The 25494-nt window shown below is 41.0% G+C and overlaps 2 protein-coding genes and 2 pseudogenes across 2 annotated transcripts; 3 read left to right on the top strand and 1 right to left on the bottom strand.

Annotated features, from left to right (window-relative positions):
• The first annotated feature begins 1389 nt into the window (after positions 1–1389).
• Positions 1390–12207, top strand: LOC145438690 (uncharacterized). Its single transcript, XM_080316037.1, has 9 exons — positions 1390–2405; positions 3464–3532; positions 5817–5924; positions 7387–7525; positions 9177–9592; positions 9864–10040; positions 10917–11090; positions 11187–11314; positions 12065–12207. The coding sequence occupies exons 1-9, from the start codon at positions 1568–1570 to the stop codon at positions 12068–12070; spliced, it is 2055 nt and encodes a 684-aa protein (XP_080172163.1). The 5' UTR covers positions 1390–1567; the 3' UTR covers positions 12071–12207.
• Positions 12208–15221: 3014 nt separating this feature from the next.
• On the top strand, positions 15222–19642 carry LOC145438689 (stomatin-like). Its single transcript, XM_080316036.1, has 2 exons — positions 15222–15819; positions 19117–19642. The coding sequence occupies exons 1-2, from the start codon at positions 15348–15350 to the stop codon at positions 19476–19478; spliced, it is 834 nt and encodes a 277-aa protein (XP_080172162.1). The 5' UTR covers positions 15222–15347; the 3' UTR covers positions 19479–19642.
• Positions 19643–20857: 1215 nt separating this feature from the next.
• LOC145438685 (band 7 protein AGAP004871 pseudogene) lies at positions 20858–21839 on the top strand (annotated as a pseudogene).
• A 725-nt stretch (positions 21840–22564) lies between these two features.
• LOC145438688 (stomatin pseudogene) lies at positions 22565–23495 on the bottom strand (annotated as a pseudogene).
• Positions 23496–25494: the final 1999 nt, after the last annotated feature.

Here is a 25494-nt window from a genome sequence, read left to right as displayed (position 1 = left end):
ATAACTGTAGGCTAGTGATAAACATCATACTACGTGTAGAAATTCGGTATCAATAGTCAATACCCACTACGCAGTCGTGTCTTGGAAATCCGCGTGTACGATTTGATATCAACCCCAGCCCAGTTTAGAGTCAAGTGTACCTGTTCGATGCTGGTGTGATCAGACTAGATGACCCTTCACGGTCTTATCGATCATTCCTATCTAATACCGAATACTGTGCATGCATATTTTCTGTACCACCACCACTGCCGTGTGTTATGTATTTTGGTTTGATGAAAAATAAAGACTCTCTCTCTCTCTCTCTCCCCTGGTTACCGATCCCAAAGTGGGCGACAGCGCCCCTGGGTCTTTCGTGAGTGTGACGGGGCGTTGGCCATGGTATGGGCGATTGGGGGGCGCTGGATATAAAATTGGTCGGTAGGGGGAGCAGAAAACAAATTGGGGGTGTAGGTTTAGAAGGCAACTGCTGCGTAGACTAGTGTTGAAACGATTGATGAAAAATCGACTCACTCATGGCATTTTCGGGTCGTCTGTCTATTTAATCAACTGTACCGGAAAAGTCCATTGATAGGCTACTTGACAATGTTGATCCTGGCCATCGATCTGCGGAGCCTTATACTTGTTTGAATTGAACCAAATTTGGTGTGCAGCGTTTTTAGGGTAACCTGACAATTTGATAACTGAATGGCTGAAATCCAGAAAAAAAGTTATTTTTGAACAGCCCTTTGTCAGTAACAAAGTAGGCTACGATACTTTACTTTTGGACGTACAGTACATAGCCTGTACGTTTTGACTAGGCTACTTGCACTACAAACTCGGTTGATTACAATGTTAACGTACTTCTACTCTACTTAAGATTTCAATGTCTTTGAGGCTAGGCTAGGATAGGCCTGGAATACTTACTTTTTTACTTACTTGGAAATCGCTACTTTTACTTTAGTAAAATTTTACGACATCACTCCTATTTCTACTTGAGTAGGCTGACCAACGACGACTTCTGTGACCAGTGACCATATTTGTACAGTTGTACGCACTACGCATATGCATTACGGGACACAGAACGTCACAATCCCAGATGGTCCCCTGGGAGAATAATGTTTCCGAGTATAGAAATACATTATCTAATATTGTCAGCGATTTCAGTTTGAGTATACAGAGTAAAACACCTTGAACTAGCTTTGTATCATTGCTACAGGTCTTTATCTATGTATTCACACTGTGCCTCATCACAATTCAGTACGCCTACTCATACAAACTGAAAGCAGAAATGTACCTAAACCGCCATCATCGCATACTTTGCGGTCAACATTAAATTGGAATCGCTTGCCAGGCGATATCGGTTAAGGTCTCGTAAATTCTTACTCCCATGCCTCCCTTTTACTGCGTTGCTGAAAAGCGGTTTTGTCATATTGAAGTAGCGGTGCTATTCCGAGAAAAAGGCTATTGAAACGAATGTTGACTGATACACTGATTTCGCGCTTCACTATAAAGTTTGGAAAGTATTTCCACAAAGCTTCCCATATAGCAAGAGTTTTCGGCTACCGGGAGTTCGTCGCCGATATTCGAAATGGAGTGGATAGAATATACTCCTGCAACGCGTCGCCCAGGGGACTGGAACGAAGAAATTTATTGTCAAGGAGGGTCGAACCAATATCAGCAGCAACAGCGATTCACTGCAAGCGAACTGGGAGTGTTACCTGACTTTCCAGAGGACGAAAACCGAAATGACATTACAGTTTGGAACAATACACCGTACCAGACTCCTGTTTTCACAAACCTGAACGCCTGCAGTCAAGAATCGCGACCTTTTGCGGATAGAAACTCATCCATTCCGTGTCAGGATTCGCAGCAATTGCTGCCAGGCTGCGTGCGTGAGATGATGCCTTTAGAAAATTCGACGCAAACTGAGCCAATTTCAGTCAAGCAGGAAAGAGGCGACCCAATCATGGGAAATATGCCACAGCAATGCCGTGACAATGAGAATCACGAGGGACTCGTATCACCGCCATCGCAGGAAACTGTGAATCAGCCTAACGGAATGTTCAAATCTCAAACCACCGATGAAGGATCGGACCAACAGCAAGGAAAATTCACGCCTGTTTCTGACTGCGAAAGGTTTGGAACGGCACATCGAACATCAGCTCCATCGGAGCGCATGACTCCATTTTTGGACGGTATCAACCCTGTTACATTTTTATCCCCGCAGCTGCCGAATAGCAAAGAACAGAAACTTTTTAATGATAATGGAACATCCAATGTAACCGGCAATCGAGTTGACGACTCGGGACATAACGGAAATCAAACCAATCCTTTCCCGTCAAGCTCAGCTGTTGTATGCAACCCACTAGGTGCGATGCAACATAAAAATATTACCCACAACGGCTATTGTGCAGTTCCTAATAAAGGTAAGGTACATAATTTGACTTTATGTGTTGTGTAGGCTAATCTCCGGGCAAAGCTCAAGTTTCGTCAACTTTACAATAATGGCGACGGATCAATTCTTGCCTATATCTTAGAATTGTTGAATGAACATCGAAAATCCAATTGCCAATAATCGGGAATTGCTCTCTAGCTAGATATATACAACATATATAATATGTTCCTCTTCCCCCGACTGAGATCAGTACTGTGACTGCGCTTTTTGTCGCTAAAATTGCTGATCGTTTGCGACACTGGCATTATACAATAATATACATGCTCATTAATTGTTCATGCTCATGAACGTAGTGAGGGTCGACACGTTTATATCGTGCGCGTATCGAGTACGACTGAACTTATGGGCCTTATTTATCAGCACAATAAGAAACATTGAAACAAAATGGCGGTACTCGGTGAACTCGAAACAGAGGTCGATAGTGAGCATTCTATATCTAATGTTCCTAATCCAGCCTTTTGAATAATATTTCAGGTAAAACACGTAAAAATGTCACTTGAAATTGAGCATTACGGATTGCTGAAATCATAAATTTTCAAATAATGCAAAACAGCTGCAATACCGTTGTAAATGGAGACTTTCGGGAGTACAAATTTCAATGCGAATAACAACGCTGTTGTATAGCGTCATTTTATCGGTCGGGTTTACTAACAGAGTCAGCGAGACGAAAACATGCATTCTAGAATTTAGCAGCTGCTAATCATGACTCATGTCAAGACTGGACGCAAACACCATTTCAGTTTGCGTCGGAACTATACGATTTTATCTAAAATATATGTTTGCACTTTCGATCAATAATGATTATGAAGTATTCTTAATAGTAGAGTTTTATGATATAATCAATTTGATATTTTGACCATTTTCATGCCTGACCAAGTAAGAGTGTCACATGCTAAAATCACGGGACGCAGGGAACATTTTGCAAACTGCTTCAAATTTCACGAAATTTTGATAAACAATGCAAACATGGGCGCAGCAATAACAAAGGCCGCTGGATTTATTTTATGAAAGTCTATACACTCCTTGCAGATCTGCAGCACATCGTATATGCTCCGCATCAACGCAGACGAACGTCGATTGCGATAATAGCTGAATTTGGTAATAAGCTTGTCTTCTGTTATTGGATTTTGTTCAATAGCTTTACCAGGGATATCTAGTTCTAGATATCCCTGAGTTTCACTGATCCAGTTATTGGTAGTACGCATAATGGTTGTAGTGATGGACTGATGGTCATTATATCGTTGTCACGTTCAAGAACTTGCGCCTTCTATGTTGTTTCCGGGATGTACTGATGTCTTTCTTACGTCACATCATATTAGCCGGTCCATTGATAAACGTTATTGGCCATTCTAAAAAAGAATTATAATCTATTAAACGAAGAAAGATCCCTCGACTCGTGGCTTTAAACAACAATAGTGTTACCTAATCAGAGGTGGTCAAAGTAGTTAAGAAAGCTACTCAAGTAGAAGTAGAAGTAGCGACGGAAAAATCTACTCAAGTACGAGTAGAAGTACTTCTTCCATAAGCATCCTAAAACTACTTGAAGTAGAAGTAGAATTGACTGTCTTTAAACCTACTCAAGTAAGTAAGTAGTTGTGAAAACGATCATAATTCGTTCGCATGGATTGTCAGAAGGTGCAAATTGAGCTATGGGAAAGAGAGAGAGAGAGAGAGAGAGAGAGAGATCAGATTTATTTTCGCCGGCACCATCGAGATGCTTTTGACGATGGAGATGCGATACGACCTTTAAACAAGGTCATCTAGTCTGCACCACCGTATTTTCCTCCTCCACGCTATCCATGGATGCTGAGCACCTAGCTGGAGTCTAGAGTCTAGCTGGAGTCTAGAGTCTTTGGTCTGACCCGGCCGGGGATTGAACCCACGACCTACCGATCGAGAAGCTGGACGCATAACCATTACACTATCTCGTTCGGTATCTCGTCCTCCCCCATATTATAAGCCGTGGTTTAGTCGAAGAGCAATACGGAGAAATTGTACAGGATACGGTGTGAACACTTTGCGCGATTAGTAAACGTGAATAAAAAATAGGATGGATCGTAAAAATGCCATATTGTGTATCTTTATTTCCGGAAATTAAAGGCATTACTACACGTGCTTTTATACTTCAATATGTATGTTATCGAGACAAAAGAACTGATATTAAATAGAGCACAAAGTATATGATACTGGGAATTGAAAGTGAAATATAAATACTACTTCTAAAAGCGGAATATGTATTTCATGTCTAAAGACAGAAATTTTCAAATGTGGTATGCTAAATCAGCTCTAAAACTAAAAAAAGTCAGATTTCACTTTTCCAGATTAGGACACGCCATGGACTGCTAGATTACGATATGATAAGTAAATTCTAGATTGCGAAACATATGTTTCAAACGTTTTGATGAGCCATATATACTGTGGTGAAATATTCCATATGGGAAAAGGGCGGCAATGCGGTGTGAACAAAAATGTTTCGCTTAACTCAACTTTTATGAAAATAAAACGTTGATACTCCGTGAAAACAGCCCCGAAATTCCTCAGTCTATCTTCCTGAAAACTACTTCTACTTGACAAACTGAAGATAGCGAAAAGTAAGTAGGTAGATTAGAAAAAATAACGAAGTAGAAGTAGAAGCAGCGCAAATCAGATCTACTTGAGTAAGTACCAGAAGTAGAGGAAAACTACTTGAGTATTTCGAAAAATTAGAAGTACTTCGTTACTGACCACCTCTGTACCTAATACCTAGGCTGATATTATATTCTTAGATTTTTCATTCAGTGTGAATGCCTCTTCTTTATATCGCATACGCCCAGATGGGCGTCAGATTTCAAAGACTACTCCAAGTCGTTTCGACTCCGTCCTAATTTTTCATTGTATCGCAGTCTTGTGATAGTTTGAACTGAAGAACTTGTTGATAAACTGGTACTGATACTGATATTGGTAATGCTTCATTAGCATTGGAGTCATTACCATTCTATAGCAAAGAGTGCTTATAATGTTTATCTTGTGGCGTTCAAAGTGTAAAGTAGGACACACAGTCGAGTAAATTCATCTAAGCACGCTATTTTCTCATCTTTATTCGAACCAGACACAATTTGATCTACAAACTGCTATCCACAAGCAACATTCTTGAAGCAATTCCCTGGTTGATGAAATATATTCCAGACCACATGTCTAATGGATGTCTGTTCTGATACGACTGTGAGTCGTCTTGGTAAATTAAATGAGTAGTTCGCGACGGCGTTGAGGTAATAAACTATTATATTATTCATCAATAAATCCGTTCTTACGTTCAAAGCGCTGACCTCGATACAGGGTAGCTAAGTCACCATAGATGACGCAGTCGTGTTAGAATGATTTCTATACCTATTATGAATTTCAGACGATGTTACCCCGTACCCTTGCGACCAGCGCTTCGTGGAAAATCTACCAAATCCACATCCGCCGTTTTACCAGGGTTTCAATTCGGGATATCCGCACCTGCTTACAGGTATATACTTCGGGTTGCATTTAAAACACATGGTTGTTTAAAACATGTTTTAAACAGTGTTTTAAGCGAAGGCAGTTAAAAAAGTTTTGCTTTTATAAGTTGTATAATTGTGCCATAATTGTGCAAATACTTTCCAATAACATGTTGTATGAGCCTACGGACGACGATTACCTTCACCACCTGATATAGCCGAGGTTACCATGTAGGATGGTTGGAAGCTTGGAACCCTCGAAATAGTTGGTTCAACAGCTACAGTAGTAGACATAAGTCATTTGCGCGGAAATAATATTTTGATGATGATGACCGCCGACCGTAAAAATGCTGCATAACGATGGTTAAAGAAATTTTTGGTCCGTATTTCGTCAAAGGAGCTATATTTGCCGCATACTTTCAATTGTGAATATCGATCCACTGTGACGTCATAATTAGATATCGTGATATCATGGTTTAGAAAAAACAAGGAAAAACATATTTTAGACAAGGGCCAAGTTTTAATCATGTTTGTTTTAAATTGATTTTTGGTTTAAACACAACCCTATATATACTATTGAATATATATTTTGAATGCTGGCCCTTATTTGAATTCCATTTGCATTGTATAGAGACAAATGTATTTATTTCATATTTTCAAACTAATCCCAGGTTTTCTGTACTAGCCCATTCCGTATACTGTTCAAATGTTCAAATATGGTGTGTTGAAATAAAAACTTTATACTCATTTTCATAATGCAGTTCAAGAGGGGTTTGAAGATGCTGTAATGGCCTCTAAAAATGTAATGTCGAACACATTTTTCATTTGGTCGACGGCACGTAAACACAATTATACATGATGGTAAACTTTCACATGTACAGGTACATGTACTGTACATTGTTCAATGTTCATTGTACAATCGGCATTTACGCATGTTCTTAACCCCAATGCTGAAAACCGGTCTTCAGATTTGAGATCTCTTTACTGTTTATAATTTCATGTACTATTTCCTGAAAACCTACATTTCTTGATTTGATGCTATGTTAGTAAATTTGAAAAAATAGACCCCTTTTATTTCAAAACCCACCGCTGGCTACGCGCCTGCCTACATTACACGACTTCACAGATATTGGAACTAGAAGTATGGTATACTACATTGCAAAGTTCGTCTAATTCAGAGGTTCTTCACCTGCGGTCCATGGTAGGTATTCAGGCATAGCTTTTCAGGCAACAACTATCCAGATGGGAATACGAGGTCGTGTTTAGGTCGTGTTTAGGTGTACGGGTTCACACAGCCACACAAAAGACCTTAGGCAACAGCAGGCCTTCAATAAAGGTTAAGAAAGACTGGTCGAAATGCTTATACTTCACGATAGGCATTTTTCAATAGGTTATATAGCTACGAATCCCCGATATGAATGATGTTTAGGCTGCATGCTACTAACAACCGACCGTGTTTTGGAAAATTGATTCGCTATCATTCTCTTGCAGGAAACGATTTAAATAATACCAACTATCAATCAAAACATCCGAATTTACCAGTCCAACAGCAAGTCCAAAACATCGACAACCACGGAGAGCAATGCGCTGCCAGCACTTCTAATTTCACGCCGATACCTAAACCGGCAAGGTGAGAAGACGAAAATATCATTCATTTTCGCGAATATTTTTGAAAATTCACGTTTTATTCAGTATAGCGACATATATTTTGAAAGTGGTCTGAAGTTCTCTAATCCAAACTTGTCGCGGATCATTTTAGCTGCATTCAAGCTGATCGTCCAAATTTGAGCTTGTTCGCTCCGTGTAGCCAATCCTATATCGCACAATGCACACTTATGTAGCGTACACGTGACATTGTTCTATTGGTAACATATAGCCTTCTAAATGGCTTTCCAGTAACCACGATATCGTCACAGATGATAATAGTATAACACCGTACTTAAATTTTGTGATTCGATAGCACAAACTAAAGCTATACTTCCTGCCGCGAGGAGGTTAGGACTGATTACGGGACTAAATTACTAATGGGAGTTGAGCAACGAACATGACGACAGTGCATTCCAACGTCATTAGTCTTTGGTACACCATCATCTGCATTTTGCGGAATCTTAAACAAGATATCAAGTCTTGAAATTCGTGCATCTGCACGCAGGTGATTCATCAGTGAAAATACGCGGGGCGATAATAATTATTTACGATCTCCACCGTTTGATAATTTTCCTTCCTGCACACGTCTGCCATGCCTTTGTAATTTATAGGTATTCAGCGCAACTTAAATGTAGCCTACAGGTATCATAATGTTGGGAAAAAATCCCGATCTCTGGCATGTGGCAATTAGCCAATGCACTTGCTTTGGATATAGGCCTTGGGGAATTACAGGCATTCTCCAATCCAGAATTGGACATATGGTTGCATTTAAAACAAATGGTATTTTAAAACACTTCTTTAAAACATTTTTCAAACAGTGTTTTCCAAAAATGCCTTTTAGAAAAAATCAATTTTTTTAACGATGTACGATTATTTCATAATTGTGTAAATACTTTCGAAAAGACATGTAGTACGAGCCTACGGATGATCTGCACCCAATATAGTCGACGTGTACGATGTGGAGTGGCTGGAACCCTCGAACTCGCCGTCGGTTTAACAGATATAACATGTAGATATAGATCATATGTACGGAATGGGTGTTCTGATGATGATGACCGCCGACCGTAAAAATGCTGCATAACGATGTAGTCCCGGTTAAAAATAATTTTGGTCTGTTTACAACAGTGCCTTTTTCGCCAAAAGAGCCATAGTTACCCTATATTCTTAATTGTCAATGTCAATCCACTGTGACGCCACAATTGAAGATTCGTGACGTCACCGCTAAAAATACAACAAAGAAAGTGTTTTAAACAATGGCTATATTCTAAACATGTTTGTTTTAAACGCAACCCCAGTTGGATAGCTATAGTAAATTTTCATATTTGTTAATTTAAATTAGAATTAGAAATAATTAATCTGCAAAAACTCGGAAATTAAAGTAAATTCCGAATTACAAGGAAACACATCAAAAATGAAAGTTCAGTTCATGTCAAATCAGTGTTCATGATCATAAGCACTAGAATGGCACACGCATGTATACACCAAACTTGGCTCGTTTCTCACTAGTTCTCTGTGACATTTTCAGGTGAACTAGAATTAGATTACCAGCGTATCGTTCGAATTATACAATTAGAATCCTGTAGATGTCCAAGTCTACTCCAATCTCCGAAATTCATCTGTTTGCTATTTTGTAGTTCTGCAGATTCGTTCTCTCATTACTCGCGGCCTACTAACGAATACATGAGACCGCCGCCACACGCCAGCATCGGAGTCGCTCCACCAAGCTACACTGCAGCTCAAGGACGATCCAACAGCCAACCATTTTACGCCGCGCACGGGTCCATATTCCGCACTCAATTGCCAGGCACCGGTATCGCGAATTGGCAGCAAACCGACAGCTACAAGATATCACCGCAAGGGCATGCGTGGCAAGGAAATTTCACGGATCACGCCGGCTTCGCTTATCGTTCCTTCGCGAAAATCGAAGCACCGCACGAATGGATGGGCGGAATCGGGTCGAATGCGCAGGACTACACATTGAGACAAGGCGGCAATCTCCAGATGACTGGGGACGACCACGACCTCGCTTCTGTGACGGAAATGAGTCGAGGTAACTATGTTCTAATTTGTAGCTCGGAATTGTCGTAAGCGTGATTGGTATAGGTTTATTTGTCTGCAGTATTATACTATTTAAGATTTGATAGCTAGGGGAAATCAAACTTTTGAAAACATTGAGAAACCTGATTATAATTTAAAATCTAGTCTACAATTATATAAATGTAGCCTATATACCAAAGAATAAACATGATAGTATAATTAATTAGGAAATAATTACTTCACGTTTCGCGCGAGAAAGGATGACCGGACTGGCCGTTTTGCAGAACCGCTGGTGATATGCGAGGCGTCAGATCATCGCGATGCGATGGTAGGAAGGACGGTGATCCGCCCTAAGAAGACGCAGAAAAAGCGACAGCGCCAGTTCGAATGCACGTATGAGAATTGCAGAAAACGCTATTTCAATCAGAATACCTTGGACACGCATCTGCGTAAACATGCAGGTATACGCATAACAAGCACGCAGGCTGGTGGTTTGGACCGTTTAACTGTATACGCCTATTATGTATAGCTATTTGCCTCCTCTGCCTTCTTATTTTTACTGTTATATTTATAGGCAGTTACGCACGCATGTACTGTACAGTACACGCATGTGTAGCCTACTTGTGGTATGTTCCATTTTCGGTATCTTGGTTGTATTGCTAATGGACAAATGTGTATTCAAACTTCGACAACTAGATAATTCTCATCGTCTTAGACTAATTGCGATAATTGGAGCGAAATGTCGGTAATCTCATTCAAAACCAATTTTAAGATGTTTCTATGCTCCAATTTTATTTCTAATCCTATTTCTGGTAAAAATGCTACAGGAGAACTGTACAACGCGAAACGAGCCAAGCTTGGTGTACAGACATTTGCCATTCTTATGCAAATGAGAATGAAGTTTGATCTGATATGAACCGATCATGATTTTTGTTGTACTTCTTTCAATTTCAGTTTTTGCGAATTTGGTAATTCTAATTCTTAATCTAAATTGGCACTGTGCGTTCACATGTCTCTCCAACAATTCTATAATCATCTGAATGTCACGTCATTCATTTGACTTGACAGCGTCATTACATATATATCGGCATCTTATTTCCGATATGTTTTCCACCTTTTTTTGGTATGCCGATCCAAACTAAATGACATGTCTGGTACCTGAACTTAGTATCGCCGAGAATAGATTCACTTGGACAATTGCTGATGCGGTCGTCTTATACGCCAGATGTGCATTTGCGAATGCTAATATAGACATTTCGCACTGTACTGTACGGTCTTCATTGCCAATGCCACGGACTGGGGCTCTAACCAATGATGCATAATTGTTTGCGGTCTAGGTGTCCGTCCTTACGAATGCGAATGGGTCGACTGCAAACGAAAATTTCAGCGTTCCGATCAGTTAAAACGTCATCAACGGAAACACACGGGAGAGAGGCCATATCAGTGCCCGCGGTGCGAGAAGAGGTTCGCGAGGTCTGATCACTTGAAAACACATAAAAAGACACACGAAGGTATGCACATTGCATTGCACAGATATGTATTACACAGTGATGCTTCAGCACGGGATTTCATCTCTGCGCTATAAAGCAGTTATTTTCATTCTTCAGAGAAGCCATTTGCCTGCGATTGGGGAAGTTGCAAAAAGAAGTTCGCTCACCGCGACGACTTTGAAAGACATTACAAGACGCATGATCCCAATAAACGACCACGTCTACCCCTTTCCTACGTCATCAAGGTAGGTAGTTTTGCAGATTAGACATCTTAGTTTGTTATAGCCTACTGGTCGATTACATTCCACAGTAATACAAATATAACTTATAATATTTTCAATACCCTATAAAATTGCAATTACGAAATTACGATCTTATTCATTGTTGAAATATATATTGTGTGACTAACTGACTATAGATAGGCTACTCTCATACTCACCGCACTTTAAAATGTAGTCGGTCGGTATTATTGGCCAATTGTGCGCAGTAGGTTCGTTTGTTTTAACTAGATAGGTGTACATGGATTGGGATAACCAAATCTATCTAATCCATCGATAATCAATTTTTTATTTTGCCATATTATATTAATATTCAATCTCAGACATCATAGACCGACACACATATGTCATGCAACTTATTAGGGCTAATCGTGGAGATACATAGCGTACAGAACCAGAATTTTCCTCATCCCAGTTTTTGACTCGAATAATATGACGCAATTGGTGTTCACGACGCTACAATGGATCCGTGACATCACGTCATTGTTTGAGAATTTCCAACCTACCGTATATATGGACTGCGTTCTGAGCATATACAATTGTACAAGTTTTAGTGGGAAGAGAATTCACATGATGTGTAGCGAGAAAGCAATTAGGCCCACATAAAGGCACAGACAAGAGATTTCATATTTGAATAATTGCACGTTAACCATCATTTAGGGCGGTGGGCTGGCTGAAATTAAACTACCTAATTTTAATACTTCATCTCCTTTTCAGAGCTAAAAGCTACATTGAAATCACCACTGCTGACTCTCCAAGAGAATACAAGAATGTGGTTACCATGAAATGGTTCATTCTTCGAATTTTTGATGATATAGCGGGCCGTTTTTGTGATAAATCATTGGTTTCCGAGCACTGCTTACGGTCGCTTCTCTTGATCTGATGACTGATAACCGTTTTGTCCTTTTGCAAATCCCAGGTGACTATTCTATTCGTGTTTTTTATGCGAGTATGATTACTCAGGAAAGTCCGGCACCCGAGATGCAGGCAGCAGGTCCGCTCATTTGCATTCAGACAGAAAAGCTGTTACCGCAGATAACATAATGGCAGTGAGTTACTCTCAGCCCATAAAAGGCGCCTGTCGGTAATATCCCTTACGTGTTGTGAGTTGTGACGTGTTCGATCCAACTTGTCGGGGTCAGACTTGGACAACTAAATTAGAGCGAAATGCCCGTATACAAGTAATATAATTTTAATCCAATTTGTGAAATGTTTCTGTCTGTTAATTTTAATTCTATTCTGATTTATTGTTTTCCTGAAAATGCCTGTTTGTCCGAAAGATTTTGCAGCTAGTTAACAAAAATATCCATCTCTCGCAAGGAAAACCCGTGCCAAACCGCCATCGCCTTACGTCCTTACATACACCGTACACTAGTCATAGTCATTAGCCATAGTAGTTCTTGTGACGAATAACAACCTGCAAGCATAGTAGCTTGTGGTCCGCGAACAACATTCTAGTTTTTAAAACTTTACGTTAATACAACGCCGTGCTGACTAACACGGGCGATGCTCAATTGCTCATGGTTACCACAAAAGAAGCAATATTTTATTTAAGTATAACAAATACAACCAGAATTATCATGATCATAAACGTCGATTCATTTTGAACTGTGAGCTGCGCACGATATCCGACAACGCTTTCCAGCGACCAATGAATCGATATTGGAGCTATCCAGAAATGTTAACATCTGAAAGACTATCTCATCCTAAAGATTGATCTTGTGGGACGTTCTAGGCCTTTTTCTAGACGTCCCGGTCTTGGCAGCGTCTGGGTCATTGCACGCCAAGGCAATATGCTTATTGATATCAGCTTACTCTCCATCGATGGAATGCTGTTGCCATCTTCGAAGCCGTTTCAGCTAGTGTGGAATAGTGTTGTTGGGCACAGGCGAATAGCTTATTTGAAACAACAGCAATAATAATAATTTGAAACTGGAATCAATTTTAGCATTTCAAAATGCTTCATTTCGCGTTCTTCCAAAATCACAAATCAGATCGCCGGACGCGATTGCGGTGATCTCTGGTACTGTACAAAACGAGTCATGCTTGGTGTACGTACACTCGTACAGTAGCCTACATGCGCTAATCCTTCTCGTGGTTACGGAAATACACTTTGATCTGATATGAAATGATTTTGCTGTATTTATTTCCCATTTACAATTTCATTCAATTTCCAAGTTTTTGCGAATTCAATAATTCTAATTCTAATCTAATTAAAAAAACTGTGTAGCTCTAATTCTAATTCTAATTTAATTGGGAAAAACTCTGTAACTATTATTCTAATTCTAAACTAATTCGGAAAAGCTGAAAATTTTCTAGTTGTCCAAGTCTGGTCGGGGACGCATCTCGTGTATCAACTATAGTCAGGCGTTGCCAACTCAAAATAGGTCGCGGGTTATTTTCAAAAATCGTAGAGGCCGCTAGCCGCATGATTTCAGTATCGAGATAAAAATAGGCAACGCCGTTTAACAACACCTTTTGGTAACTCTACGTCAGTACAACGATGGCGACCGGCATAGTTACCACAAAAGACTGTCGAAGTCGTCCGGAATATACCAACGAACACAAAGATACTAAACATTACCAAATCATTGTCGTGGACAACATGACCTTAATAGGCGATAAGGACCACTGTTATGAATTAAATAAACAAACAAACAAACAAACACATCATACATTGATCGCTTCAATTCAGTACCTCGTGGTACGGCACACAACTTGTAGGTGAAGACGTGGAACATATAAGTATTAATCAGGGTTTACAGTAAACGATGATAGATGTGAGCTGATATGACGATCTGCAGCAATCAAAAGTTTACTATAGTATGTTAGGGTTACCATACATCCGTACGATTTGTCCTGCTTTTTCCGGTTTTTAAAAATATCCTCCGATGACGCCTCCTTTTTGGCAATTCGTCCTCCTTTACAGCTTCTTCAGCTAAGATAATGGATAGATTCGAGTGAAAATGGGCATAAACCACGCGAAATAGGAAATTTGTCGTTCGACTGAAAGCGACGAGATTTTATTTGGTCAACCCACCAAATTTTTGGCAAAATAGCGAAATCGACCGATTTGATTAACTAACTTTTCTGATTTCGTTAAAGTTTCCTCCTTTCCCGATTCCAAAATATGGTAACCCTACAGTATGTATATATAACAAAATAATTCACGAAAACTCTGGTTTCGGACGACGTAACACCCGGGTTTGTGGTTGCAAAAAAATGGACAAAAACGGGGTTCCGGTTTCGCTTTACTTGGGTTTTGGGCCTACCCGGGCTGGAAGGGCTTTGAGATTACGGTATTTCGACGTGCGTCGAATTTAAGAGGCCTTGCCCGATGCAGAGTCACATAAGTGATTATTACTATAATGTATGGAACTCCAACATTAATTGTTATGAGTCGATCAATCCCGCAGTCGCACAATCAGTGAGTGATGGCTAACACTTCCAACAAAATTTATAATAGGATTATCAAAACAAGGAAAATCCCAACCAAACCCCTGGTTTCAAACCATTTGCTAAAAAATCATTTTCCAAACACAACACAAAATAACAGTGATTTATCAATATGCAGATTCTCAAAATCAAAATTCTGTAGCCATCGTATTTGTGATGTCAGATCAGAACAATGGAACAAATGTTCCAGACACCGAACATCATTAAGCTACGCAACTCCCCGCGGATAAACCTGTTCTAAAGTAAATACGCGTATGGAATGGATAATGTATCGTCCATCATTAATCAAACGCCATACGAGAAAGAAAAACGATGTCAATACTCAATATACCTCTCTCGAAGACGACAAAGCTTGATTCCGTAGCTACGCAACAAAACACTATTGACAAAAGGCCACAGTAAAAGGCGACTACGGCTTTTGTGTTGGCCAAGTCTGATTCTATTGTTGACGCATGACTTCGCCAATCTACAACGAGCGGAATTGCGTTATACATTGCTTGGAATTATCTAGCAAGGCCTGATACGGAATAGTTGTCTAGCAAAAATGGAGGGAGCAGTGGTCGTTAACCATGACACTGAAGAAGAAGTCGACGACGGATTAGATGCTGGACAGATGTGCGCAAGTGCCATATGTATTCTCCTTATCATCCTCACGTTTCCCTTCACAATATGGGGCACCATTATCGTAGTAACCGAGTACCAGCGAGCTGTGGCATTCCGACTTGGGAAGTTAGTGCGTGGACCGCCGAAAAGACCGGGCGTGCACTTCGTAATACCCTGCCTGGACGAAATACGAATTGTTGACATCAGAACGAAATCAAGCGACGTTCCACCGCAAGAGATATTGACCAAAGATGGAGTGTCAGTTGCTGTCGATGCGGTTATCTTTTACCGCGTTTTCGATCCTACTCTCGTCATCACGGCGGTGGATGATCCAGATGAAGCTACAGTCCTTGTAGGTCAGACGACCTTGAGGAACATTTTGGGAAATATGTCATTGTCAGAAATTCTGGCCGGTGAGTGTAACCTACGATTTTAATGAATTTAATACATCAAATTGCAATAATGTATGCTATCTGCTGGTATGTCACCAACAGTGAGCAAATGTAGTATTTTGGCTTCTAAATATAATCCCTCCTTTCATATAGCAACCATGCAGCATAAGTGAAGGGTGGTGAAGATACTACCTAAATTCATCTGTGACCAGAAGAATGGGAATATTAGCCTTTTAGTGCCTCTGAGATTTCGTTCACTAGAAGTGGGGAGCAAACATTTCATTTACAACAGTGATTCCCAAACGGCGGTCATACAATAGGATTTTATGAACATAAAATATTCTGCATTCTACCCATCATGTGAATGTGCATAATGAGCTTTCCCGTGAAACAATTGTAGGCATGAATGTCAATCTGAATCCGATAAAAGGAATGCTCTCTACATTAAACGTTGTATATTTAAAAGGAATGTGTACTGAATACTATTGGTCTTTATCACCTGGGACATGACGTTGTCCTATTATTCACTTTTACAGCTTATAGTCTCCTATGGGCACGGAGATACCTGGATATGTTACTTCGAAATTAAGTACATTCAATCTACCCAGCACCGTAACTGCCGCACCCCAAACCCCCCAATTGGGGGGGGGGCGAGCTCGTAGGGGGCCCAAAATTATTTTGTGAATTAGCGTAAATCACAGAGTATTTTTTGAAAATTTATGCATTTTTTTCCAAAATTTCAAGTAGCGAATTCAAGTAGCCATTTATCTATATATTATTGAGTATTGGGCTATTACCGCGCCACGACCCACCAAGACATACAATCAAGTTTCAGGCCATATAACATGCGACTCCAAGAAGTGTGCCAGAAGGATCGGCAGCGAGAAAAGCTTGGCCAAAAGGTCTATGCCCTTATGCAGACCGAAGACTTCGTTTTTTAGGCTATAGGTTTAATTGTCGATAGGCGCCTAAATGACTTGCGCCGAATGTTCCTGTCTTTGCAATCTGAACCTCACAAGACAAATACCATCCCGCCGGGAAAATTTTTATGCCAGTGAAGAAATACCAATTTGAAATCGTGTGCGTCTCTTAGTTTAGAAGCCTACGTTTGGGCGATTCTATATAGCATACTGGAAGTCACGAAATAACATCATGTAACGAAGTCATATCAACGGGTCCGCCCGCCCGAAGATGTTTAATCATTATTTACGGGCCCTCCCGTTTTCAAGACACTTCACTCAGCTCTACCGATAAATCTAATTACGTGAGTAGAGGGGACAATAAATTGATAGCATAATATATATGCAATCGCCGATCTGATTGACCGATTTTATCATAAATTATCGAAAATTTTCGAGCTTCGCGTTGGCTCACGATTCAGTACAGATAATTTCGTGACAAACGCGAACAACGTGATGGTGGGGGGGTCGTTTTATCACCATATGGGAGCCCAAGACCCACCATTTTTGGGGCCTGACGAGGTGCTGTTTTGTTCCTGCTAACGGGTATACGCCCGAATATGTTTAATTATTATTGAGTGGTCCTACCTTTTCAAACACACCTCACTCAGCTCTACCGGCAAATCTGATTACGTGAGCAGGAAGAAGATAAAATTTGATAACAATATTCGCAATTCCCGATCATACTGACCGATGAAATCATGAATTCTAGCAATTTACCGCGCCCCGCGCGCTTAGGCGACAAAAGCTGATTCACTAAACAAAGTCCCAATGAATAAGATGAATAGCGGTAAACAGTGTATCGCCGGAGGGGGTTCTGGGGTTCTGGTCTATAACCCTATAGGGGGCCCAAGACCAAAGTTTTTTTGGGGGGCCTGACGAAGTGCTGTTACGGCCCTGAATCTACCTTAACATACTTGCATAATTCAATAATTTATTGGCACACTGAAGATATACTACCACCTGAGAAAGTGTCGCGTACCACAGTTTCGAAACAGCGAAACTGTAATTTGAAAACGTATGTAATATGTTTATTGTTCACTGTCCTGTCCAAGTGTCCAGCTGCGCATTGTAAAGAGACACAACATAAAAATTTAAAAATACGAATATATGACGTCACAAAGAAATGTAGGTTATCGAATGAACTATTTTATTGTATGGTGATACGGTGTGCCCCCACATGAGCTGCAAGGTGTTTGAAATCAGGCTGATACGACGTCTAAGCTGATGAGAATTTAAGGAAGATTTCTGCTCTGTAATCCCGACAACATTTTCTTTGCCAAACTCTGCAGTTATTGCTAGCCTTCACTATCCAATTGAATTCAATTTATTGCTAACAATTTCATCATTTCAATACACCACAAGACTGCGATACAATGAAAGATAGGAAGGGGTCGAAACGACTTGGATTGGAGTAGTCTTCGAAATCAGACACCCACCTGGCCCAGGCGATGTAAAAAACGAGTCATGCACACTGAATGAAAACTAAAAGAATACAAATGGCAGAGCCGTATCCATCATTGCCAGCCCGCAAATGATTGTGACCTGCGTTGGCGTATAATTAATAATCAAGCTCATTGTTCAACACAGTGATTTATCATCGATTGGTGACCGGGCAATGCAGGTCTCCGTCGTTGCGGGAATCGTTTTATGTGAGCTCGATTCGAGAATTCAATTGCAAATTTCAGCCCTGTAGTGGCACCTTCTAAATCAGGGGCGGTCAACTCGTGGCCCGCGAGACGGCTTTTAGTAGTCCGCGAGGTAATTTTCGAAATAAGTTATACTATCAAAAATTAATTGCCCAGATTGCGAACTTGCAAGGCCAACCAAAAATTTAATAAGTCTGGCAGCAACACGTGGGATGGTGATGACTAAAATATCAGTTTCGGCGCATTGGAAGATCCATGGGCCGTGGGCCGGTCACATTTTAGTAGATCTTCGTACATTACAACAAAGTAGAAAATAGTCACAAAAGGATTGACGCATGTTGGCCGACGCTTCCGATGTCGACCCTCAATATACTCAAGTAACAATATTATTGGCATATTTTTCACCTATAAATTTTGAAAAATATTCGCGTGGCTAGTGGCCCGCGCAATGGTTCGTAGATTGCATGTGGCTCTTTGGTCGTAAAGGTTGGACACCCCTATTCTAAATTTTACAAGTCATGCGTAAACCATAAGGAAAGAAATATCACGAACAATACGCCTATTGTTAATACGCGATAAAATGCATCAATTTATGATAAGGGTAAACCTCTCCAGCAAAATGGCGAAACACCTGTGCAGTGTGCAGTGCAATCACTAAAGAGCCGCATTTTGCCTACCCCTGTTATATATCATCCATTCTTGTAAAACAGGAAAAGACAGAATCTCTCATGAGATGTCAGAAGTTATCGACCACGCCACGGACGAATGGGGAATCAAAGTGGAACGAGTCGAACTAAAGGATGTACGCATACCAGTTCAAATGCAAAGAGCCATGGCGTCCGAGGCGGAAGCCTCGCGAGGAGCCAAAGCAAAAGTACTGATGGCCGAAGGCGAGACCAACGCATCTAGAAAGCTGAAAGAGGCGGCTGACATTATGGCCAGTTCGCCGCAAGCAATCAAACTAAGATATCTGCAAACGCTGAACACGATTAGTGCGAAGCACAACGAAACCATTATTCTTCCGGTGCAAACGGAGATTATGCAGAACCTGCTACAGAAATTCTTCGGATAGGAGTTCACATATATACACAAGTGTTAAAATGTTTTACATCTATAATATACTTTTTTACTATGATAAGATGACTACATGCTGGTACTAAATGGAGTATATACCGCTAAGGTACCTTGCGATGATGAAGTTTTGCATTTTTAAAAAGAATAAAATCAGTACATCAATTGCATGTAATCATGGTCACATATTTTGTGATGATACAAGGCAACGAATTACGATGATGGATATAATTTTACTTACTATGCAGACAAACGTATCGAATCCAATGGTCACGGTATTATCTCCTTATCCGTATGATTGGAGCATACCGGCTTACATTATTTCAAGTTGGTCAAATGGTGACTCATAAACTATTGCGCGACTTAAATTCTCTTCCTTCAACGTAAGAGGCTTGTTGCATTGCTATGTCGCCAATAAAACTGTTTATTTTCATTATTGCAACGTGGCATCAACCTAACGTATACAATACATTGTAGCCTATAGTTTTTAACAGCAGCCGGCGAGATTCATTTCCCGCAACAGTGCAATCAGCCATGATTGTGAGCAAGAGTAGTGCATTTTATAAAGTATACTGAACTATTTAACAAGATGCTAGAATAGTGGTAACGCAGCTACTTATACCAGCATCATGCGTTTGATGTAGGCTGCAACACAGTGCTCATCGCTGGGGAAAATTGAGTATACCTGAGGGCTTCGATTCCAAATCGAGTATAACTCACACTCAATATGACTTCATTAGAGCGTGGATGATGTGGAAATCTTAAATATGAGCCTTTTATGTGATTAAAATGAAAATATAATGACAGTTCTACACCACATAAAGACAACATGGTATTCGTTCGATCATACCTATTTCTCTGCTCTTTATGGCGATCATATGCCCGCCATATATTCATAATCCATCGCCATTAGGGATTATTGAGATCTTGATAGATTTCGTTGTAACACCTGACCAGGACCGAAACAGCACTTCGTCAGCCCCCCCCCACACACACAAAAAAACGTGGGTCTTACCCCCCTGTCTGCCATGTCAAAAGATATTGAAATCTCCCAAACGTACTAAACTAAAAGACGCTCACCACTTCAAATTGGTATTTCTTCACCGCCAAATAATTTTTGTCTGCGGGATGGCATTTGCCTTTTGGGGTTCAGATTGCGTTTACCGCAAGCTAGGGTTACCATACGTCCTCTTTTTTGAGATTTTGGGGTGCGGGAGTTACAGTCCTTCACCTGACCAAGAAACAGTGCTCAAAACGTTCGCGTGTTGAATAAAATTATTGTGTTAAAAGTGGATGTGACATTAGCTACCGAGATAGCACTCCAAACGCGTTACTTTTATGATGTCACAATATATCACAACTCAACACTATTACTGAACATTATAAACCCCGTGCGTTTATTGCGACCGACAACGTGTTTTCTTGGGGTGATGTGAACGATCGATCATGCAGGTCGCACATCCAGAAACGGAGTTAGTGATTGAACCATCTGACTTCGGAAACTTGGTAACGGAATATATCGCCCGTTTTATCGCAATATTATTCGTGCTAGCGACTTTTCCACTGTCGATTTGGAATTGTGGAGTTCTCATCAAGGAATATGAGAGAGGCATCGTGTTCGTTTTGGGTAGGTTAAAGTCAGAAAGGCCAAAAGGTCCCGGCTTTCACGCCACGTTACCGGTAGTCGAAGAGTACAAAATTGTCGATATGCGCACCAGGACTTTTGACATACCGCCCCAACAAGTGCTAACGAAAGACAGCGTGGCAATAGGAGTCGACGCTGTCGTATTTTGGAGTGTCTTCAACGCGGCGTTGAAGGTTGCAAAAGTACAGAACGCAGAAGGAAACACTGTACTATTAGCGCAATCTACCATACGTAACATCTTCGGCAACAAGACATTAGCGGAGCTTCTGTCGCAGAAGCAGCAGATATCCAGCGATATCCAACTATACCTAGATCAAGCGACAGATGCTTGGGGAATTCACGTTGAGAAAGTAGAAATCAAAGACATAAAATTACCGCCACAAATGCAGCGAGGCATGGCGGCCGAGGCGGAAGCGGCCAGAGAAGCAAGGGCGAGGGTCATTTCGGCTGATACGGAAAAGGCCGCGTCGCTGAAGCTGAAAGAGGCCGCTGATATCATGAACAACTCCTCCAAAGCTATACATTTGCGACTTTTGCAGACTCTCACGACAGTGGCGGATAAGCAAACTAAATCAATCATTATCCCAATACCGACGGACGTGATCAGCAAGGTGCTAAAGAAGAAGAAACTGAAACATTTATCTACGAAGCTGTGAGAGTGAGCATGAGCTAGTATGCGAAAGACCAATAAAATTAAAAATCAATATCAATGTGAAATTACGCCTAATGTGGACATACATATCAGATAGACAACGAGAATGTACAGACTTGGCAACTATAATATATATTTTCAGATTTTACGAATTAGACTAGAATTAGAAGTATTGACGAAAGAAATTATGTCGCCCAGCAAATGGAGTTTTTAGTTATATATCATATTTCAGCTCGATCTGATGATCATAAGACGGATTCGTTCAGGTCAGTATAGGCTACCTTTTGAGTGGATGCCAAATTGGCATTCGTTTCAGAACAACAAAAATCAAGGAACTCTAGTGAATAAATTACCTCTATTGCCATGGAGAATTATATAAGAGTGTGAATAACATTCAATTGCGAAAAGACATATCTTGAGGAGGACCACATTTATATTTTCATTTCCAAGATCCTACTACATTATAGAATATAGCAGAACCCGAAGCACACGTGTGATGTTATATCGACCGGAAATAAATCTCAAAATGATTGTTAACTCGGAGCGAAGAACAATATTTTTGCTCAAACGGAACGTGTTTCTATTCGCAATTTTCATTTCAACAGTTGAGTACATACTTCATGTTTGTTTTGGTAATCATGGTTTTTCGGCGACACAAAAGCCAACAGACCAATATTCCTTTTATGCTGCCTGATCAGCTGATTAATTGTACCACGGTCCCCTTGATTACTTGCGCCAGTTTAGGTTATGAAAGGTACACTCATTTCAATTTCAAAAAAAGATGCAGATGTACATATTCTACGCTCCGATCATATATTTTGATTCTATTTATCGACTAGAGCAGAAATAAGATCTATCGGAAGCGGGAATACGATAGTTGAATTCTTTTCAGCGCTGATAGTCGCCAGCGTTTGCAGATACCTGAGCTGCATCGCATTCGGGGAATCGCTCATAACGTCCGCAGCTTCTTTCAGCTTCCTAGAAGCGTTCATTTCTCCTTCTGCGGCCACCACTTTGGCTTTAGCTTCTCGCGACGCCTCGGCTTCAGCGGCCATGGCTCTTTGCAGCTGGAAAGGCAGTCGCACGTCTTTCACCTCTACCCTGTCTACTTTGATACCCCAAGCGTCTGTAGCTGTATCTAGAGTCAACAGCATGCCGCTGGCTATCTCTTCTTTATCAGTCAAGATTTCAGACAAGGATTTAGTGCCGAGCATATTTCTGAGTGTAGTTTGCGCTAGTAATCTGGTGGCGCTGTCTGCGTTCTCCACTTTCGTAGCCATCAACGTAGCGTCTTGAACTCTGTAGTACACCACAGCGTCTACGGCGATAGTGACGCTGTCTTTCGTGAGGATTTCTTGGGGAGGCACATCGAAAGATTTAACCCTAATGTCCACTTTCCTATATTCGTCGATGCAAGGAATGATGAAGAAAATTCCGGGACCTTTAGCGCCTCCGCTGACCAAACGGCCCAAGCGGAAAATCACGGCTCTCTCGTACTCCTGCACGAGTTTGATGCACATGCACAGCGCGACTGGTAGCGTGGCGAGTATGATCAACAGCGAGACTCCTGTGAGAAAGCCTCCGCACAACTGACCCACGATGCTGGGCTCATCCTCAACATGTTTTGCGCCACGTTGCTGCTGCATTGTCGCGGGCACCACCTTGCTCATGTGGACGCCTGAAACTCTTTGTTGCCTTCCTGTTCTCTTATTACAAAATATTGGTGCCAAAGCGAACAGGATTTGATGACAATATTATGACGTCACAATTACGCGATGTCAAACCACAATCGATAGGTGCGAAAATTTGGCGGCAGCAAATTATTAGGTAACTGTTTGTGGTATCAGAAGCAGAAGGAATCAGAATCAGAAGGACGTAGCATATTTTTCTTCAAGTTTTTGCGGCATATACAGCGACTCGATATACATACGCGTGATCTGTGCATATCCAATGCATAACATGAGTGCATGATGCGCATATATGCCGCTGGACAAGGAAAGTGCGGATATAGCCTTTGACGGTTTTTATGGATAAGAGTGTTACTTATCACAGGGTTACCACCCACTTTTAAGATGGATTTGTCCTCTTTTTTGACTTTTGTGAAATTGTCCTCGGAGGACGCCCAACTGTGCTCTTTTTGGGATTGTGTCCTCTTTTTTGAGAATTTTGGTAAATATAGGGCAAATACGACCGAGACACAAAAATCAGCACTGTAGGAACGCCCCGACGGCTATTTCGGGAGCTGGGCCGGTAAGTTGACCCTTTTTTTAGTCTCAACCGATCACGAAGTGCGAATAATTTATCATGGTTCAGGATTTTCCTCCGGTGTTGCAAATTTTGAAAAGTGTTCTATTTTCAGATTTCCAAAATATGGTAGACCTGCTTATCAGGTCCCTGTTCCAGTGTTGGGATGACTCGAGTCTTGACTTGACTCGAGTCAACTTTTTCAATGACTAGACTCGAGTCACTTTGCAAAAATGACTTGACCTGACTCGGCTCTTCAAAAATGCGGATTGACTCGTGACTCGGAGCAAAATTCACGAGTCAATTTCAAGTCATGAAGTAAACGGTGCTGAAATCAGAAATAAAATTCGTATTATTCTAGGCTTACCATATTTTGGAAATCTAAAAAGAGGACACTTCTTCAGAAATTTGAGACTTGCAAAACCGGAGAAGAATTCTCAAAAATCGGTGAATTTTTCCGACTTTGTCATCGGTTGACTAAAAAAAAGGTCATCTTTCCGCTCAGAACTCAAAATACCGTTTTTCTCTCCACATTGGTAGGTGGATGACTAAAAAAAAGGTCAACTTTTCGCTCGGAGCTCAAATCGCCGTTTTTCACTCCGAAATGCTCGCCGGAGCGTCACTTCTGTGCTGATTTTAGGCATATCACTCGCATTTTGCTCTAAATGTGATCTAAATTTTCAAAAAGGAGTGCAAAAGGGCGTCCTCCGAGGACACTTTCAAATGGGTCAAAAAAGAGGACAAATCCTCTTAAAAGAGGACGTATGGTAACCCTATATTATTCGCGATACGCCGGTGTCACTCGTGAGAGTAACCAGTCATTCACTGATCATCACAAATAAATTGACCACAAACGAAATGATCACAGCTTACGTTGTCGTAGTAGCAGTAGATTAATCTCATAGCAACGTACCTCTGTTTCTAATAGACGGCTCAGTGATTACATTGTGCAGAGATCAGATCACCTTTGCCGACCCTGTTGTATGATTTAAATCGTGCGAATAAAGTTTATGTATTTATTTTCTCTCTCCGTGTGTAGATGGGTATTGTAAATAAAAATTTGTTCCAACTTCTCGAGACTTCGTATTCGGTCATATTGGCTGATAATAACATACTATAGCGCAGGGGTTCTCAACAGGGCTTTGGAGCCGGAGCCGGAGCCCGGAGCCGGAGCCCCAGAGCCGTGCATTTTCACCGGAGCTGGAGCCGGAGCCGGAGCTCTACATAAAATTCAGCCGGAGCCGGAGCCGGAGCTGGAGCCCGTTATTTGAGTAGTAGCTCCGGCTCCGACCTATTTCATAAGATGCCATTATATATATATGCAACAACCACATCTTCTGATTTATCATAATTGAACAGCAGGCCTGAATTTTAATGCTGTGGACAGCAATGGCATAGATAGAGTAAACTGCGTTCTAGTGCAACTATGATGTTGTCGACAATTGACAAGTATTCAGTATGACGTCACAAGCTGGC

Source organism: Botryllus schlosseri, chromosome 5 (genome assembly GCF_051294905.1).
Source record: "Botryllus schlosseri isolate E-star chromosome 5, Bs_hap1, whole genome shotgun sequence".
Classification (NCBI taxonomy): domain Eukaryota; kingdom Metazoa; phylum Chordata; class Ascidiacea; order Stolidobranchia; family Styelidae; genus Botryllus; species Botryllus schlosseri.
The sequence above is the reverse complement of the archived record's forward strand: the minus strand, read 5'-3'. Positions and strand labels throughout refer to the sequence as shown.